General features: G+C 44.3%; 1 protein-coding gene across 1 annotated transcript in view; it reads right to left on the bottom strand.

Moving 5' to 3' along the window:
• Positions 1–1,508: 1,508 nt before the first annotated feature.
• Positions 1,509–19,707, bottom strand: part of LOC118097624 (A.superbus venom factor 1-like) — a 68,538-nt gene continuing 50,339 nt past the window's right edge. Inside the window, exons 27-40 of the mRNA XM_060269009.1 lie at positions 19,311–19,406; positions 18,641–18,791; positions 17,435–17,598; positions 15,239–15,397; positions 13,261–13,411; positions 12,732–12,783; positions 11,030–11,117; positions 10,046–10,135; positions 9,834–9,939; positions 6,992–7,081; positions 5,834–5,920; positions 4,804–4,887; positions 2,617–2,752; positions 1,509–1,839 (exon numbers count right to left, since the gene is read on the bottom strand). Coding sequence (XP_060124992.1) covers positions 1,698–1,839; positions 2,617–2,752; positions 4,804–4,887; positions 5,834–5,920; positions 6,992–7,081; positions 9,834–9,939; positions 10,046–10,135; positions 11,030–11,117; positions 12,732–12,783; positions 13,261–13,411; positions 15,239–15,397; positions 17,435–17,598; positions 18,641–18,791; positions 19,311–19,406 — 1,596 coding nt within the window. The 3' untranslated portion in view covers positions 1,509–1,697. The remainder of the gene's footprint in view (positions 1,840–2,616; positions 2,753–4,803; positions 4,888–5,833; positions 5,921–6,991; positions 7,082–9,833; positions 9,940–10,045; positions 10,136–11,029; positions 11,118–12,731; positions 12,784–13,260; positions 13,412–15,238; positions 15,398–17,434; positions 17,599–18,640; positions 18,792–19,310; positions 19,407–19,707) is intronic.

The raw sequence follows: 19,707 nt of genomic DNA, 5'->3' as shown, positions 1-19,707 counted from the left end.
CTACTGTCTGCTAACCCAGTGCTATGAAGAGGATGGGCTACTTTGGTGAGTTGCGGCATGAAATGTTCCTTTCATAAAGGAGCATTTTTCAAAACGTATCACGAACAATACCTGTCTGTGCAACTCTTCTTCTTTTTTGCATCTTTCCTATGGCTGTACTTTGTCATCTGTGTTTGTGGCCCAATGGATTGCCCTACAGCACACAGGGTTGCTGTCAGGGTCATGCTGGGGGACAGCCCTCCCCACCTCTCAATTTCTTGGAGTACAGTATGTCATACTGCCATGGAGGCCATGAAATCCCGAGTTGGTCCAACAGCAGCTTCAGCACAGATGTTGAAATAATTCAGATTTATTGTCCAGGGTGCCTCCAACATCACACACAAGACTGCCTTGGCCAACTCAGTCAGGGGTCCTGCTGTGCAGCTAGGTGGGTGGTAATCCAACAGCATCCCTAATCTGTCTCTTAAAACTGCAGCCTCTCTAGTCCCACTGCAAGGCAGAGAGGTTTGCCAGCGAGGCAGAACTCCAATGAACTCGAGGGCTCTCTTTTGATTGCTTTGTTGAGGTCTCTTGGATCTAAGCATATGTACAATTGCTCTTTTCCACAACTACGGTACTAAGGAGCTTACATGCAGGGATGGAGGAAGGGGCCTGCAGTGCGCCCGAGCCACCCATCTCTCCTGGGAGTGACATGGTGGCTTGGGCGCCCACAGGCTCCATGCTGCCCCAAATGGTCTGCCCACCACCTCCCCCTCAGCTGTAGGGTGGCTGAGTGGGAGGAGGCAGGCAGACTCCTCAAAGGCCCTGCGGAACGTCCTGCCCCAGCTCGCCCCACCCCATGGGTGGTTGGCCCTGCCCCTGGGCACAGGGCATGCCCGTCACCCCAGGCGCCCAATTGGCTTGCTCCGCCGCTGCTTACCTGCTCCATTCAATTCTCTCTTCCCCCAGCATTTCCTTGCAAGTGCTCCATCCATTCTAGCTCAGTTTTAAGTTTATCCCTGAAAACAAATGGGCACTTTCCTACAAGCTACATTTGTAATCGGGGGGGAGATGGAGGATATTGTTGATTATGTATTACATTGCATCCTGTATACTTCCTGTATACTTTTGAAAGAGATTTCGAAAGGCTTTTGAAAGAGATTCTTCAGTGAGTTTCCTTTAAACAACAGGGTATTAATTTATAGATAAAAATATGATGCCTGTAAGGTTTCTATGTTTGCTGTAGCTGCCCAACAGATCAGACAAAAAGTTATTGAACTTAACAGGTCCAGTGTAGAGATCATCTATACTACAATGCATCTGTCAACTTCATTGCTTAATGTTTTTTTAAAGCAACCACCAGAAATTTGCAATTACATTTGACTATCTACCTCTGCCTCCCCTGTCTCTGTTATTTCCCTGTGTCAAGTTATTAGACCTGTGTTCCCATTCATGCACACTGATGGTGTGCTTTAAATGAATAAAATTAAATGAATAAAAACCGAAAGAGCATTAGAAACATAAGGTGATTAGCCAAGAATTAACATGACAAGAAAGCAATTCTTTATTTTGTGTATGTATAACCCTCCCTCCCTCTCTTTTAAGGAGAAATTGAGCGAAAAACAAAAGAAGATGAACTTCAGAAGGGAAGGTGTCCTTTAAACACGGACTCAAACCCATCTCCTGGGCTCCAGTTGCTCCAGTTGGCCTCTCCATCATTAAGTGTTACAACCGAAAGTAATCAGTGTGTTAGAAAATTCCGTTAAGACATTGCACAGGTCGTGGAATTCTTCATCCTGGCATTCGTCATCATTTGGCCAGTTCTCAATCCAGGTATGCTTGCTAATCATGTAGTTGAAACTGGAAAGGGGAGAAGGGGAGATTTGAATCAGTACTCCACAGGTAAACTGGTTGACCTGAGTGTAGTGGATGAATCCAGACACCAGCTATCAGCTGGTATCTGCACACAGGTGACAGGAGCAAGCCAGCAGTTAAAGTTGGAGTTAACTCTTTAGATGCAAGAACAGAATCTGCACAGACTTGATGGGGTGTCAGGTCTAATCGCTAATAGGTCTTGTCCCATGGATCAGTTGCCGAGAATGTCTTGGTATCAATCTCACTCCTATGCTGACTATATGAAGCTGACAGGAGGTTCTGAAAGCTTTCTAAGGGAATCGGTGGCAGTGGGAAAGGGTCACAATGATGAACTCTGAGTTATAGTGGCATGAAGTTCCACCAGAAAGTTAAAAATCAAAGAAGCACAAATGTTTATAAACATGTTTATAATAAGTGGGACTGAAGGAATTGTTTCCCTATAGCAGGGGTCAGCAAACTTTTTCAACAGGGGGCCGGTCCACTGTCCCTCAGACCTTGTGGGGGGCTGGACTATATTTTGGAAAAAAATATGAACGAATTCCTATGCCCCACGAATAACCCAAAGATGCATTTTAAATAAAAGGACACATTCTACTCATGTAAAAACATGCTGATTCCCGGACCGTCCGTGGGGCAGATTTAGAAGGCGACTAGGCCGCATCCGGCCCCCGGGCCTTAGTTTGGGGAACCCCACACTATAGGCACTCCATGGACTTGATGGTGGAGGAAGCAGAGGATATGTTAAATAAATGAAATACATACTCAGTTTTGGTTTGCCACAGGTCACTGTTGAGGCTCCAGATTAGATAGTCCTTGTTCACCACCAGATTCAGAGATTCATTGCATCTCTTGTGGCTGATAAACATGCGGGGCTTGGCTTCTGGGTTTGCATCACTCCCTAGGAATCAGACGAAACAGGCACATGTCTGCGCTTAAATGCTCCGTGTCTGAGTGTTTTCTTTTTGCCCCTGAGCTTTCCCTGCAAAAACATGCTCTTTGGTGCTCAACTGGATTAAACATCAGTTTGGGTTTTCCAAGGATTGCTGTTTGGTCCAATTGAGCTTTAAAGAGTGGGTTTTCAAGGGGAAAGATCTGGAGGGGCTGGGAAGTGTTCTGACACAGAGCTTTAAAGCATGGACTGTGTCTGGGGAAAGTGGAGGAAAGATAAGTGTGAACAAGCCCCTATTGTGATCCGAGCCAAAATCCTATTTGAATATTAAGTTTGGCTTATAAATATACATATATAAGGTCTTGTGGTAGAGTTCCATTTCAATGTCAAAATGATTTGCAGTAATGTATGGGGGAGGTTTCTAAGTGGCGATGTCCCAACTTTGGACCTCCTTCACCCCAAGATACAACTGGTACCGATGCTGTTCAGCTTTGTATATCAAGTAAAAACCTAGTTATTCACTTGGGTTTTTGTTGGAGTTTATTGTCAGATTGGACTGCTTTGCATTATTATTTGGTTGCAATTTTATCTGCTTCAATTTTCTGCTGTGTTTTTTAATATATATTTATTACTTTTACATTTAATTTATTACTTTTACATTTAATTGTTACGCCCTATGGGATTGCATTTTGCAGTGAAGGGTGAGACAGAAGTGTTTTAAATTTATTCTATTTTTATTTATTAGATTTATATGCCACTGGATTTATATGCCACCCTTCATATGAAGATCTCAGGGCGGTTCACAAGTTAAAAATGCAGGATAAATGCACAAAATAAATAGCTAAAACAAAAAACAAGCTGAACAATCTGTTAATGGGCAGATTCTGGATTGGATCTCTTTGCAAACTCAGTTCTTCATCCAGCAAGGAACATACGCAGAAATATGCTTCCATCCACATTTAGCATATGGGCAGATCAGGGGTTGCCTTATGGGTAGAAATTGACAGACACCCATGTCTGCAGTGTCATTTTTGCTCAACAACTTCTGTGTCCGGATTTTCACTTTTTGACAACCCTATGGCAACCCTAAGGGTAATCATTACTCATTATCAGAAAAAAGGTTTGTTATTCATAATCAGGGTGGATTTGATTTAAATCAAATCGATTTAAATCACTAGTCTGTGAGACTTGATTTATTTTTATTTTTATTTTTTACAGAAAAACATTGTTGCTGGAATAATCTTAATATTTACAACCAGATGAAGATTTCGTTTTTGGAATAATAAATTTTCAGAGTAGTTTTTATAGTTATATAAAAAATTACTGATTTGGTTATACTATTTGAAATACATAGACAGATAATTATGAAATTATTATTAAACCTCACAAGTTATCTTTTTATATTTGGACATCTTTTCTGCTGCACTTTATTGGAAGGAGAAAAATAATCATTTCCGTAATAAAAATTTAAACAATTTATTTAACTAAAACAATAACATTATAGCATATGTGTCCATGTTTGTTAAATGATGTGTTTGTTAAATGATTATATAAAAAGAACAGACTGAGTTTTAGCACACATGAAAAACTTAAAACAAATCCTTATTTACTGATGAATAGCCTTTGGACTATAATGTAACTTAAATAGAAAACTATCTTTAGAAAGATTTTAAATCCAATTTAAATAAAATTATTTTATTTTATTTTTATCCACCATGTTCATAATGTGTGTCACAAAGAATGGTTCTTAGTATGCTAGACCCCTGGTTTCCAGAGATTCTAGCTACAGAAAACCATTTCCATGTTCGCTTGTGAAATGTGGAGAATTCTGGGAAATGTTCCAGTACGTACATCCTGAGTAAACCTACCGTGGTTTGAAAAGATTGATAGTGCAAGGAATGCTGCCTTTCAGGGAAGTTTCTGAGGAACCTTAGGGACCCATAACAACACAGACTGAATATCACTGGCCGAAAGTGAGTGTTTAAATCAATAAATATTTTTATAAACAGTCCCTGCTTTTGTACCCAAGGCATGTTTTTCTTCAGGAGGGAAATTCTTACCTGCTTTAATGATTTCCAGAACTTCCATGAAGTAGTTGTTATAATCATTTTCTTCTTCTATATGACTCAGCTTGGTTTTGTACACTTCAAAACAAAGACAGAGAAAAGTCATTAATTGATGGTTGCATGTTTTCCACATAAAAGCATTAACAAGTCATTCAGCTTGTATTGTTTAAGTTACAGGTAGGTAGCCGTGTTGGTCTGACGTAGTCGAAACAAAATTAAAAAATTCCTTCCAGCAGCACCTTAAAGACCAACTAAGATTTTATTTTGGTATGAGCTTTCGTGTGCATTGCATTGTATTGTATTGTGTTTTTCATGAAGGTCTAAGCTCCCATCAGTGGCACCTCATCAACAGTGCTGCTAACATTTCTGGAGAGACAGGAAATCTGTTTGCATTTTAGCCCCTGTCTATACAGAGCCCCTTCATTGGTTCAGGTCTAATTCTAGAATACATAAGTTCTTTGTAATAGATTGGAGACTCCACATCAGGGGTCAGCAACCTTTTTCAGCTGTGGGCCGGTCCACTGTCCCTCAGACCATGTGGTGGGCCGGATTATATTTTTGGGGGGAAAATGAACTAATTTCTATGCCCCACAAATAACCCAGAGGTGCATTTTAAATAAAAGCACACATTCTACTCATGTAACAACACCAGGCAGGCCCCACAAATAACCCAGAGATGCATTTTAAATAAAAGGACACATTCTACTCATGTAAAAACACGCTGATTCCCAGACCATCCGTGGGCCGGATTGAGAAGGCGATTGGGCCGCATCCGGCCCACGGGCCTTAGGTTGCCTACCCCTGCTCTACATGCACCAACAAACTATAATACGGTGTTCACAAAACATGCCACCATGCGCCTGTTTTATGCATTGTAGCAACTGACCATGTGGAGGGAAGCATCCAACCATGAGAAAATGCAAGGCAGACACCCCCCAAGGGTTGCTAAGGTGTTGGTGGTCATTAACATTAAAACACATCCACTCCTGAATTTACAGGGCTCAGGAATCTAAACTTCAGTTACCATAATCCACTCCTGGCTTGCAGGCTGCTTCCATTCGTGCATGAACATCAACAGGGTTGTCTGCATCTTTCTGCAAGAAGCAGTTGTCTTTGGGAGAAGAGGAGAGAGACAAAATGAAGACATGCAAGTTGTACCTGAAAGTCCCTCATTGTTTCTGGGATAGATGCGATAGAGACTGATCTTTGTGTCTGCCAAATCTCCAAATATTTCTGGATTCAAGCAGCATTTATTTACATTACAACCCTCTTTGCTTACCCATGAGCCTACTCAGGAGATTTTAAGAACTTATAGAGAGAATTTAGTTTATCCAGCAATTGGCATTTTAATAGAAAAATATTAGTAGTTATAAATGGAGCATTAATTAAGAATATGCTGAAAAGGAACTGGAAGAAGTGCAATCAATTTGTGGTGGACAAACTCCCCTTGGTCCAATTTAGGATTGCACCAAAAGTTGGGAAACTCTCTATTTCTCTCTCTCTCAAACACCAGTCCAATTCTGAAAATCAGACTCCATTCTGTTCCCAGCTTCCATCACCAAGAACCCTCGGGGGGGGGGATCTGAATGATGACATTCAACTACAATATTAAAATCAGTTAAAACAATTTACAGTCAGGAGAATGGAATGGGTCCTAAAAATGCATCTTAGGTATCAAAGATCAGGGTAGAGAAATGTCTCTTTGGCATACAATAAAAGCTATACAGTGAAGGAGCCAGACATATCTCTGCAGGGAGGGAATTCCACAACTTAGGCACTACCACAGACAATGCCCTCTTCTCCACCTCAGACTACAAACAGCCTTCCCTCTCCCCTCTATTTCACATTTCTTTCTTTAAAAGTAGTCAGTAGTAGCTTCTCCAAGGAGGGAGTTCCAACGTCCGGAAGCAGCCTCCAAGAAGGCCCTTCATCAAACTACTGAAGCGTCAACCAAGTCCAAACCCATCAGTGATTTTGCCAAATCTTGCAAAGACCTGGTTCTTTTAATAGCAACCCCATCCCTCGCTATGGGATCATAGATACACCCTAGATTAATTCCTGTAATTCAGAAACCACAAATGTCTACAGGACCTTTGTTTCCATGCTGACCAACCTTCCCCACATCCCCAAAGCTGTGTTTGGGTGACTGGAATCAGCATCTCTGCTTCACAGCCTGCCTTACCTTCTGCACACCGGCAAACTTCGCCATGGCATATCTTATCGAGGAGGCCACTATCTTTGGAGGGATGGTAGAACTTGGTGCATTGCTCATCTGAAAGGAGGAATGAAAAGAGAGGTCCTTGCTTCCCCAATGACACGCCTGTGCGGCTCACCGATTTAATTCCCTTGTGGGGGTTTGATTCCAAAAGGAAAGGCTTAGGACATGGGTGTCAAACACAAGGCCCGGGGGCCAAATCCGGCCCGCCAGACCTCGTCATGTGGCCCGCCAAGCGCCCCAGGCAGCAGGACCCAGCAGCGGGACCTTGCTGCTGAAGCGCCGCGCCGACAAAGCGCCGACAAACAGCTGGGGCCGGGGGGGGGGGTCCCTTCGCGCTCTTTTCTGGCCCTGAATCAAGGCGGCGACCCCCCCTTCCCTTTCTTTCTTCCTCTCTCTCGTTCTTATTCTTTCTTTCCCTCTCCTTCCTTCCTTCTTTATCTCTGTCTTCTCTCCCTCTTTCTTTTTCTTTCCTTCTTTATTCCTTCTTTCCTACTCTTCTTTCTCTCACCTCTTTCCTTCCTCTCTCCCTCCTGCTCCCTCTTTTCTTTCTTTCTTTCTTCCTTACTTCCTTACTTCCTTCCGTCCTTCCCATCTTTCTTCCTCTCCCTCATTCTTATTCTTTCTTTCCCTCTGCTTCCTTCCTTCTTTCTTTCTCCCTTTCCGTCTTCTCTCTCTCTTTCTTTTTCTTTCCTTCTTTATTCCCTTCCTTATTTCCTACTCTTCTTTCTCTCCCCTTTCCTTCCTTCCTCTCTCCCTCCCACTCCCTCTTTTCTTCCTTCCTTCCTCCCTCCCCCCTCCCCTCCCTCTCCCTCTCCCTCTCCCTCTCCCTCTCCCTCTCCTCAGAAACATAGGATGCTGCTTTATACTTCTGGCCCTTAAACCCTGGAACCAGGAGAGCAGCTCCAGTGAGTCAACCTCAGCCAGTCCCTTTGGTGAAGGGTGGTGGCTCACTGGCCGAACATCTGTCCTGCATGCAGAAGGACCCCAGCATCTCCAAGTACTAGTAGCTCTGCAAAGGTCCTGCATGAAACCCTAGCGAGCCTCCACCACCCAGTGCAGTTACCAAAAATCATTTTTCAATAAATTGTACAATAATTGTACATTTGAATATCTACTTGCCATTATTCTGACTATGTTTCTGCTTTCAGAGCTAGTTATTACTTACATTATTACAAAAAACAGTAATAATTGAATGCAGTGACAATAATTTATGATAATAAAGAGTGGACACATAGTCCTACAGATACAACCGGCCCTTTGAGGGTGACCAAACTGCTGATGCGGCCCCCGATGAATTTGAGTTTGACACCCCTGGCTTAGGAAATGCACAGAGCAGGAGTGGGTGACCCATTTCTCCCAAGCGACACATCACCCTGACTTAATGCAGGGAAACCCATCAAGAGGGCTTCTTTTCTACTGTCCAGTGTAAACACGTGTTATCCCCCTTTTTTGGTAGTTTTCACATCATGGCACAATGAAAATATCAGATTCTACCTGTCTGATATTAACCTGGAAGTAACTGCAAGGGTGGCTGAGCTTCTGTCAATAGTATCTCTTAAGAGTGGTGAATGACAAGGTTTAGTGGGAAGACACTCCAATGAATTTTTTTGTTACTTTATATCTTATATTGTTGCTTCTCTCTCTCTCTCTCTCTCTCTCTGTGTGTGTGTGTGTGTGTGTGATGTGTGGATAGATAGATGGATTGTATATGGATCTTTTAAGATGGTCTATATCTGTAATGCCTAATAAAGGTTTGGATAGACAGACAGACAGACAGAAAGACAGAAAGACAGAAAGACAGAAAGACAGAAAGACAGAAAGACAGAAAGACAGAAAGACAGAAAGACAGATAACAGTAGATAGATAGATAACGGTGTATATGGATCTTTTAAGATGGTCTATATCTGTAACGCCTAATAAAGGTTTGGATAGACAGACAGACAGACAGACAGACAGACAGACAGACAGACAGACAGACAACAGTAGATAGATAGATAACGGTGTATGTGGATCTTTTAAGATGGTCTTTATCTGTAATGCCTAATAAAGGTTTGGAGAAATGAATGAATGAATGAATGTATTCTGCCTTTCTTGCGTGCACCTTGGGTGGGTTAGTGCTAGAGCAGAGGAAACCAGGAGCCAGGCCATGCTGGTTTTGTTTACTGCCCTTGGAAGGAAATTATATATGGCTGCTTAGAAAAGGGATGTCCTAGGGCTGGATGTTGCTGAGCTGAGTGCTACTTGTGGGCCTCTGCTCTCTTGTCATTTGGCTTTTGTTCTTAGAATCCTTACTCCTATTTGGCTGGGCTCTACTATGCTGAGACCACTGGAAGAGCTGCATGTCATGTTCAGGGAATCCAGCTTGTGTTTTATGTCCTTCAGTTCAACAAAGCCAAGAGTAGTTTCAGACTATCCTTCATGTAAAGGGTACATTTTACATTAAAAAGAAGTAAAGGACTCCTGGATGGTTAAGTCCAGTCAAAGGCGACTATGGGGTTGCGGCGCTCATCTTGCTTTAAGGCTGAGGGAGCCGGCGTTTGTCCACAGACATCTTTCCGGGTCACGTGGCCAGCAGGACTAAACCGCTTCTGGCGCAACGAAACACCGTGATGAAAACCAGAGCGCAAGGAAACGCCGTTTACCTTCCCGACGCAGCGGTACCTATTTATCTACTTGCACTGGTATGCTTTTGAACTGCTAGGTTGGCAGGAGCTAGGACAGAGCAATGGGAGCTCAGCCCATCGTGCATATTTGAACCACCGACCTTCTGATCGGCAAGCCCATTTTACACTACAGTAGCCATTACCTAGATTATAATAGCTGTACACCTTGACAGTTCCTGGCTGAATGAGACCTACTTCAAAATACTTGTAAGCTTTAAATTGCAAACATTCCTCCTCCGTGTGAGAAACCTAGGATGGGAAAACAAAAGAGAAAACAAGTCTTCGGATGCCAGCCTTTAAATGGTTACTCTCAGCTATGCCAGTTATTCCTAGAACCTCTCCCACAAGTCTTTACCTTGTCCAGATAGATGATGAGGTTCCCTCTATCAGACATGGCGTCGTTGATGTCAAACTTGGAGATGTATCTGTCGACTCCTTCAGAAAGCTGAACACAGAAAGAACAATTGACATCATTGGCACAAAGGGGTGGAGTTAACCCAAGCATGCAACCCCTCAGGGGTAGCGCATTTCATCTAGAGGAAATTTGGAGGTGCCAGGCTTCAGATAGGCAGAATGAATTTTCACACAGCTAGAGAACTTTGTCGGGGAAATTCCACAGTCATGCTTGCCAAGGCAGGGGCAATAAGGAAGTTCCTGTATCTGTGATTGATAAGGTTCCCAACATCCCTCAGGGAGCTTTTGCCCAACCTTGAGCCATTTTCCCTTGATCTCTTGCAGCCCAAGGCTGCTAATTTAACTGTGCCAATTTAAATGAAGGAACTGCTCTCAGCAAAGTTAAGAGCTAGGTACAGAGGCAGAGCTGCAGCTCCCATTTGAGCCTCAGTCTGAGGATAACTCCTGCTAAAGTAACCTCTAATCCAGGCATCCCCAAACTGCGGCCCTCCAGATATTTTGGCCTACAACTCCCATGATCCCTAGCTAATAGGACCAGTGGTCAGGGATGATGGGAATTGTAGTCCAAAACATCTGGAGGGCCGAAGTTTGGGGATGCCTGCTCTAATAAGTATCCAGCCTGAACTGTACAAGGACACTAATACAAATCATAAAGAATAACAGATAATAAAAAGCTGCCGATTTTGGCCAGGGTCACATTTACACAGACCCCTGTCTTCAAGGAACTGGTAGGAAACAGGCATCCTCTGTTGCATCTAGCCTAGTAAGCTGCTGTTTCATAGCAGGAGAACTGGTGGCGCATAGATGATAAATCCTATTCCATTCTCTCTGGATATCTATTTACAGTTTTTCACTGACTGTAGTGAATTTTCCAGGGCAATATCCTCACAGAACAACTTGAGCAGTTGGTTTCAGCATCACTTACCCTTTTGAGATCTTCAGTGTCAGGTGCAAAACCAGTAAGCATGGAGACATCAATGATTGACATTGTGGCATCAACTTTACCAAGATACCTAGAATCAGTGACAAGAGGAAAAATGACACCGGAATGAATTTCATAGTTTAAAAATAGATTTCGCTTCAGTTCTATCAGTTTCCCATATTAATGTTATTGTAAGAAGCCAATTCTCAGGCTTTTAGGTTTGAACAGTGAGAACCAGAAAGGATGAAGGGAAGTACAATGTGATCAACTTGGTTAATGCACAGCACTTTGAAAGGACTTGTAATGGCAGCTTCCCACAACCTCCCAAACAATAAATCAGTCAGCATCCTAACAGTTTAAAACTGAATACAGGCAGCAGAAGTGAAATATACCATTACCATGAACTTAACCCCTGTCCAAAAGTCTGGGCAAAGAGGTGTGCCTTTACCTCCTGTCTAAATGAAAATACAGTGGTACCTCGGTTTTCAAACGTAATCCGTTCCAGAAGTCCCTTTGAGTTCTGAAACGTTCGAAAACTCAACACGGAAGCTTTAATATGGAAAAATCAATATGGAAAACTCAATACAGAAGCCGCATGGCATGTTCGACTTCCGAGGCATGTTCGAAAACCGAACCATTTACTTCCGGATTTATGCCGTTCAAAAACCAAAATGTTCGTCAACGTAGACGTTCAAAAACCGAGGTACCACTGTATTGTAAAAGCAAGGTGTGCCTCACAAGGAAGGCTCTTCCAGCTACATAAGAACGAGCCAAATCCTCACTCCTCACCCCTCATTCACTACACATCTGACAAGCTGTCCACCTTTTTTCAAAAAAGAAGAAGAAAGGGCACACATATAATTGAAAGAACACCTCCTCCCATACCAGTGTGCGTGTTCGTTTACATCTCTGAAGGAAGTCCACTTGGAAGTAGATTTCTAGAGTGAGGTTCGTAGTGCAGTGGCCCAGAGGGAGACTTTAAAGGTCAAAATATCTCCAACCCCTGAAGTGTTCAGACAAAGCTGAGTAAGCAATTTTCATGCTAAGCCACCTTTGAGGTTTCTGCTGGTTGTTCCTATGAATGTTCAGTGATGATAACATATGTCTATATTGAAAGTCCCTGTCAGAACAGCCAGTCGTCTGACAGGAAGCAAAAGATGCAGACACAGAGGGAGAAGAGATAAGCAAAGAGAAATTCCGAGGGGAGGGGGAAGAAGCAGAGAGCAGCAGTAATTTGATATCTGGACACAGAGAAAAGGAAAGGGAGACCCAGAGTGAAGGAATGCAGTTTGAAAGCTGTGATACTGACTTAATGGAGGAAGAAGAAGAAGAAGAAGAAGAAGAAGAAGAAGAAGAGGAAGAGGAAGAGGAAGAGGAAGAAGAAGAAGAAGAAGAAGAAGAAGAAGAAGAAGAAGAAGAAGAAGAAGAAGAAGAAGAAGAAGAAATAGGGGGAGTAGAATCGCCCAAAACTCGTAGATTAACAAGGCTAGCTGAAAAACACCAGAAGGGGGGAAAGAGAAGGTGGGGGCTTCCATGTTGGGGACAGAAGAGGAGGGGCCCAGTTTCAGCAGCTGGATCATGTAGGGAGGACTGATGGAACTTCGCTCCGCCGGAACGTTTGTAATTGACTAATAAATCTGGAATAATTAGCTGCTGGAGCAGAGTCCGGGGGGGGCACACCAACCTGACAGTCCCCAATGCTCACCTGGTACAGATTTTGATCCTGACTGCGCCCTTGGCTCCCTTTGACTGCCTGCCTGAAATTGGGGGAAAGAGAAAAGAATTTGTCACTTTGTAAAATTCCGTGCAGTGTCAATCTTAGGTGTTTTGAAGAAGAGCTAACAGGCTGGGTTGTCCATTTATGAAGAAGGGATTCATCCATACCTGCCATTGCTGGCCTGCCCACCGACAGGCCCCTTCCTGAAGGATGCCATGCCCATGTTTAAACCAGGTGTGGGGACGTGTGGCATTCCAGATGTTGTTGGACCACAACCCTTCGCCCCTGAGCCCTGGCCATGCTGTCTGCGACTGATGAGACATGGGAGTCCAACAACTTCCCTCATCTAAATTCCCAGCCCACATAATCGATCACAAGACATGGTGCATGCACACCATTTGAATGGCAATGCCCAGAAACTGGGGGGGGAGGGGCTGTCCCCCTCAAATATTTTATTGGGGGGAACGGACGAAAATACCTTAGCTCTAGCAAACCTAAGCCCACCATTCATACTTACTCAGCTGGAGATTTTCAACAGAAACTTGCAGAGAAAAACTCTTGCACAGCTCTGCGCTCTCCTGTAGCTTTGCATTATACACCGTCACAATGGTCATAATTGCTTTTCCTTGACCGGATGCTTTCACAATGAAATCTTTATTGAGCTTGGTCTGAAAAAAGTCAGTGTGCCTTTGGTTTGATTTTCTCTTGATAGATTCAATTTTATTGATTGTTATTACTGTTTGATTAAGTTGTAGTAGACGTGAGATATAACACTATGATGCAAGCAAACAAATGACAAATCCTAATAATAATAATAATAATAATAATAATAATAATATATTATTTATACCCTGCCCACCTGGCTAGGTTTCCCAAGCCACTCTGGGCAGCTCCCAACAGAACATTAAAAACAGAATAAAACTTCAAACATTAAAAATTTCCCTAAACAGGGCTGCCTTCAGATGCCTTCTAAAAGTCAGATAGTTGTTTATTTCCTTGATACCTGATGGGAAGGCATTCCAGAGGGTGGGCGCCACTACCGAGAAGGCCCTCTGCCTGGTTCCCTGTAACTTGGCTTCTCGCAGTGAGGGAACCACCAGAAGGCCCTCAGAGCTGGACCTCAGTGTCCGGGCTGAACAATGGGGGTGAAGACGCTCCTTAGGTATACTGGGCCGAGACCATTTAGGGCTTTAAAGGTCAGCACCAACACTTTGAATTGTGCTTGGAAATGTACTGGGAGCCAGTGTAGGTCTTTCAGGACCGATGTGATATGCTCTCGGGAGCCACTCCCAGTCACCAGTTTAGCTGCCGCATTCTGGATTAGTTGTAGTTTCTAGGTCACCTTCAAAGGTAGTCCCACGTAGAGCGCATTGCAGTAGTCCAAGCGGGAGATAACTAGAGCATGCACCACTCTGGTGAGACAGTCTGCAGGCAGGTAGGGTCTCGGATGGAGCTGGTAGACAGCTGCCCTGGACACACAATTGACCTGTACCTCCATGGACAGCTGTGAGTCCAAAAAGACTCCCAGGCTTCGCACCTGCTCCTTCAAGGGCACAGTTGCCCCATTCAGGACCAGGGAGTCCCCCACATCTTTTTGTGATTGTAAAGTCCTCATAAAAAAAATTCACCATTCACCAATGGCTAAACACTGCAAGGCGGCATACCAAAGCATTATTTTGTCAGTTTGCATTTCTTAGTACAGAAAGTATTTATCTGATGTGTAGAGATCTTTCTTATTCCAATTAATTCAAGAGGGTTCTGGAAGCTTCTCTGTGTGGAAGAAACAAGCAGAAGTTTCGTGATGTTTGGATTATTCCTTCAGAGAAGCTCAGTACAGCTGGTTTAAAATGGTTCTGTTATCTCAGTCAAGGTCATGCTGACTATAATACCGGTAAGAGGCCAGAAGGAGCCTGGGTTCCACTTTCTCTTCCTATCTCTCCTTCTGGTGTGGTGTTCTGTATATAGTGTTAAGGTTTAGTCTTATTATTGTAAGTTTAACTTAAGTCTGCTGCAACTGGATTTCTTATGAGCAGTGCCAATGCTGAATGTATTGGATTTCTTACCATTGTGCGCATTTGCCTTCAGTAGCAGTAAAGCTCTGCTGGATGAAATACAATTGCCTCTGGTCTATTTTTTGGGAATCCTGCAATGTGTTTTTTACTCTGCTAACTATACATTGGAATCTGCTCTGGATCAATACTGAGTAGAATTCCATGACATATTTAGCGGTGGGTGTCCATTTTTTAAAGCTGGCATTAAGTCAGTTATGGTGTTGAGGGCACTTCAACATGACATTGTAGAAAGTATTTTCAGCCTACCCTGGAGTTTTATATCATTGCGTTTGTGTTTCATTGACATTTTTTGTTGGGTTGCACTCCTCCCCTCAGCTCTCTTGCAACAAGCCAAGTTCAAAATCTAGCCACAGAGTAATAAATCATTATTTCCAGAGGGGGAAATAATAAGTAAAATATCATTCGTTCAAAGGAAAGCTGTACCTCTGCTGATCGTACTAAGAGTGCGTTGTCGTAGTCAATAGGGAAAGTAATCATCTCTCGACGTTCTGGCAGTTTAATAGAAACTGCCATCTTTATCTCCTTATGGGTAGGGATGTCGATCTCATACTGGGCAAGAGCTTGGAATACCATGACGGTTGCCTGAAACAGGAGGAAGAAGATGGAGTTCATTGAGTTCAGCTTGCAGTCAGCGCCGGCCCGACCATGAGTTGGGATGAGGCAGCCACCTCAGGCAGCGGAACCCCAAGAGGTGGTGCCCCATGGGCCATAGGTGCCAAGTTCTGGATTGAAAAATCTGGGATCAGCAGCGCCACGGCACCGGAAGTCGCTTCTACGCACTTCCGGACATGCGTAGAAGCGACTTCTGGCGCTGCAGACATTTTGGAAATGGGTACAGCAGCATCGGAAGGCGCTTCTATGCATGTCCGGAAGTGCATAAAAGCGACTTCTGGCGCTGCGGACATTTTGGAAATGGGTACAGCAGCATCGGAAGGCGCTTCTATGCATGTCCGGAAGTGCATAAAAACGACTTCTGGCGCTGCGGACATTTTGGAAATAGGCACAGCGGCATCAGAAGTCGCTTCTACGGATGTCCAGAAGTGCTTAGAAGCAACTTCCGGTGCCGGCGCAGCACCAGAAGAACATGGCCGCCGGCAGGAGCTCCATAATCCGGGGGAATATGGGGTATTTTGCCATTCAGGACACCTGTGGGAAATGGTAAGAAAATACGAGGATTTCCCGGGGAAAACAGGGTACTTGGCAGCTATGCCATGGGCACCTCACCTGCCCTGCCATCTCCACTGGCAGCAGAGAAGCAGTAGCAGCTTTGGCGGCTTCCGATGAGATGTTGCCGAGATTTCACAAGACCTCTGCCATTGCCCCTGCGACCAAGATAAGGGAGGCAGCAGGGCAGTGGAGAAACTGGAGCACACTCAGAGCAGCTCCGGGTTTAGGCAGCAGGTGTATTTAATGCATGCACACCAATGTCATGCTGCTGCTTCTTGCAGTAAGCATGTGGAACATGCATGCCATCAAGGCATACACCTGATACTTTAAATATCCACATATTTAAGCCTGTGGGTGAGGGCAGATTAGACATATGACACAGGAGGTCTGTGAACAGGATCTCCTACAAAGTTATTAATATCCGTTATGAGAGGCCCTGATTCAGTTTGGAACCATTCCTTAACTGCACCACTTTTCAGATAAAAATCTCCCCCTGTAAGCTATTATTTGCCCTGCTGATCAAAACATGTGAATAGTTCTACGATAAAGGGGATAGGGAGGAAGCATCGTCTTACCCCCTGCCCCTCCTCTGCTGTAAAGCATCCTATCCTAAGTAGTGGGGTAGGAGAGCAGGGGGGGGGATCACCTCTGGCAACCAATGCGCTCTTGGTTTCATATAGCACAGGGGCAGACGAGTCTAAAAAGCCTGAGACAAAAATTTCCATGGCCTTCTAGAGGCTATGGTGGCTCCTTTACCAGACGAATGTATTCAGCGTTACCTCTGGAAATGTATACTCAATTCTGATCAAACTAAGCCTTCCTAGAGCAAAATCTACATTAGGATACGTAGGAAGCAACAAAATCAAACATGGAAAGTAGCTGCAGTTGAACATGTAATTCGGCCGTCAGCCACACTTACTTTTCCCCGAAGTGATTAACCAGTGCCTGGACTGTAGCACCATCTGAGTCTACAGATTGGGGCGGGTATGGGGGTACATGGCTATAAGTAGAGCCCCCCCCATTTGAGATATTAACATGCTAAATGGAAAGGCTATGGTAGAAGTAGAACAGTGGTAACTCAGTTTGCGACCACAATTGGTTCCGGGGAGACGGTTGCTCCCCAAGTTGGTCGCTCCCCAAGGCATGCTTCTGCATGTGCGCGAAGTGCCCAAAGAGCGCTTCTGCGCATCCGAGTGCCGTGGAACCCGGGTGTAAACACTTCCGGGTCTGCAGTGGTCGGAAACCAAAGCGGTCGCTCCCCGAGGTAGTCACAAACCGAGGTACCACTGTAGTTTTCAAAGTATAGGGAATTGTTTTGTATGGAGGTCACCCCACCAGCAATCTAAAGTGGTATAGCCGAGAGACACAGGCTGATCACTTCACTCAAAACTAGGTGCAAATGCAGGCTACAGTTCAGTTTTTAAGAAGAAGGAGAATAAAGCAAACAAACACCTGGGTTTGTCCATACGTCCCTCCATAAGACTTCTGCTCTGTCAGCCATTTGACTATGGGACCAACAGCATCAAACTTCCTCATTTTCAGCAAGGCCAGCAGAGCATAGGATGTGCCTTCGATGTTGTGGGTGCGAGCATTATATTCCTCCCAGCGATTCTTACCTATATATAAGCAATGAAACAGATCCTCATTAAATAGATCCTGGTGGGCAAATGAGCTCAATGTCCTAAGGATCCACCCAATTCCCACCAGTTTCCATTAAGAGATGATCAATGTACTACATAATACATTATAAATTAAAAACTGTCTGTCACCTCTCACTTGCCTGCAAGCATTCTCCCTCCCCCAGCCATTAGCCAAGCTGCTGTGATGCTATGGTATGTTTATGAACAAATTTACAACAGCTATAGAAGAGGATTAACGAGTCACAGAATTTTGAAAACCAGTGCAAGAAACAAAACATCCGTTTGTCATAGAATGGTAGAATTTGAAGGGATCCCGAGTGTCACCTAGACCCCCCCCCCTTGTTTAAAGGAAGAAGCCAGCAACAATTAAAAGACAGCCCTGGGGCTCATCCACGCAACATTTCAGCCATTCTCTTTCAGGCTTCACACACTGATTCCATAAACGTAGAGTCTGGGACTCAAACATTGCTTCTGCCCCTCGCCTGCTCAAGCATCCCCTTCCAGCAAGTAAAGCAAATGCAAAAAATCCCTTTCCCCTCCACTGTTGTATTTGGCTTCGTTTGGCACCCACAACCACCATGGGTCCCTTTCCTTCTCATGCTGCTCTGCAGACTTTCCATTTCTCCCCAACAGCAGAAGGAACAAGGCAGCCAGGAGGGAGAGGGAAGGGTGCATGGAGTCAGGATGTACTCCCTTGGTACTCTGGAGAGCATTGCCAGTTCACACAGGGCAGCCGCTTACAGCAGGCATCCCCAAACTGCGGCCCTCCAGATGTTTTGGCCTACAACTCCCATGATCCCTAGCTAACAGGACCAGTGGTCAGGGATGATGGGAATTGTAGTCCAAAACATCTGGAGGGCCGAAGTTTGAGGATGCCTGGCTTACAGGCTGCTTTTGGCCTGGCTGCTACCACTGTCCTTCTTCCTAGAAGTCTTCCAAGCTGCTCCTTACATAAGCAGCTGATCTTCAAAACCTGACCATGTTTTTTCTTGCATTGAGTGTGCTGCCACGAATGTACCTCTTGATGCTGCCATGAGTACTCTGTCATCATTGAGCCTTCCTGCCAGGGCTAAAGCATAAGCCGTGAGGGCCACGGTGTAAGGTCTTTGCAACGTCCCATATTGTTTTAATAAATACTCAGAAGCTTTGCTGATGCTGCTCTCTAGAATCTGGATAAAAAGGACAAAATATACACTGTAGGAGTGTTTGGGAGAACAACTGCAGACATTATGCATTTCATGCAAACATAATGCAATGTCCTCCTGCTCTTCTTCGCAATGAGAAGATCCAGGGGCAGCACAACTGAGCCCAGTCTCCTTTGGTTGAGAAAGCAAATGAGATTCAGGGAGCCATTCTAAAATCTGTGTTATTTATAAATATAAAAGCAGAGCAGAGCAGGGGCAAACAGTCACTTCTACAAGCTGGCATCAGATCCTCATAGAATGCTGCAGCTGATTCCAGCCAGAATCTTATTTACAAATCTATCTTCCCACCGTTCTTACTCCCAAAGAAATGGAAAAACTCAAGGCTGCCTACAAAAGTTAAACGAAAAAAACCCTTTAAATAACAATTACATAAAATAACACACAAACAGCAGCAGTTAACAATAGAGATCTCTCTCCTCTCCCTGCCAGCCAAAACTCAGAGGGATGTGCAAAAGGGACTGTTATGGGTCTACAGGTACTTACATTGACGTGATCCTTGCAGATGTCTTTGGACTCCAGCAATGCAATCAGGACAAAAGCTGTTAATGACACTTCTGGTTCAGCGCCCTTATAACCTCCCTGGAAGGAAGCAGAGAGGGGTGGGCAAGAACAATTGAATGTGTTTGGTTCACACAAACAGATCTCCCACCAAGAACATAGCTCAGAAGTACAGGCAGTTGGGGGTGGTGTGGAGGCAGGGGAAGCAAGCCTGAACATATCAGAAATCTGACAAGCTTAGAAAATTAAGAGCCCAAAGGATTTCAAAAGACATATATGTCTTCCCCTTTCCCCCATCTTTTGCAGATTGCATATCCCCTGGGAAGCCATTTGCCTTTGTGGTTTGCACAACGACAGAAAAGTATACTACAGAAAAGTAACG

Source organism: Zootoca vivipara, chromosome 16 (assembly GCF_963506605.1).
Source record: "Zootoca vivipara chromosome 16, rZooViv1.1, whole genome shotgun sequence".
NCBI classification, from domain to species: Eukaryota; Metazoa; Chordata; class Lepidosauria; order Squamata; family Lacertidae; genus Zootoca; species Zootoca vivipara.
The sequence above is the reverse complement of the archived record's forward strand: the minus strand, read 5'-3'. Positions and strand labels throughout refer to the sequence as shown.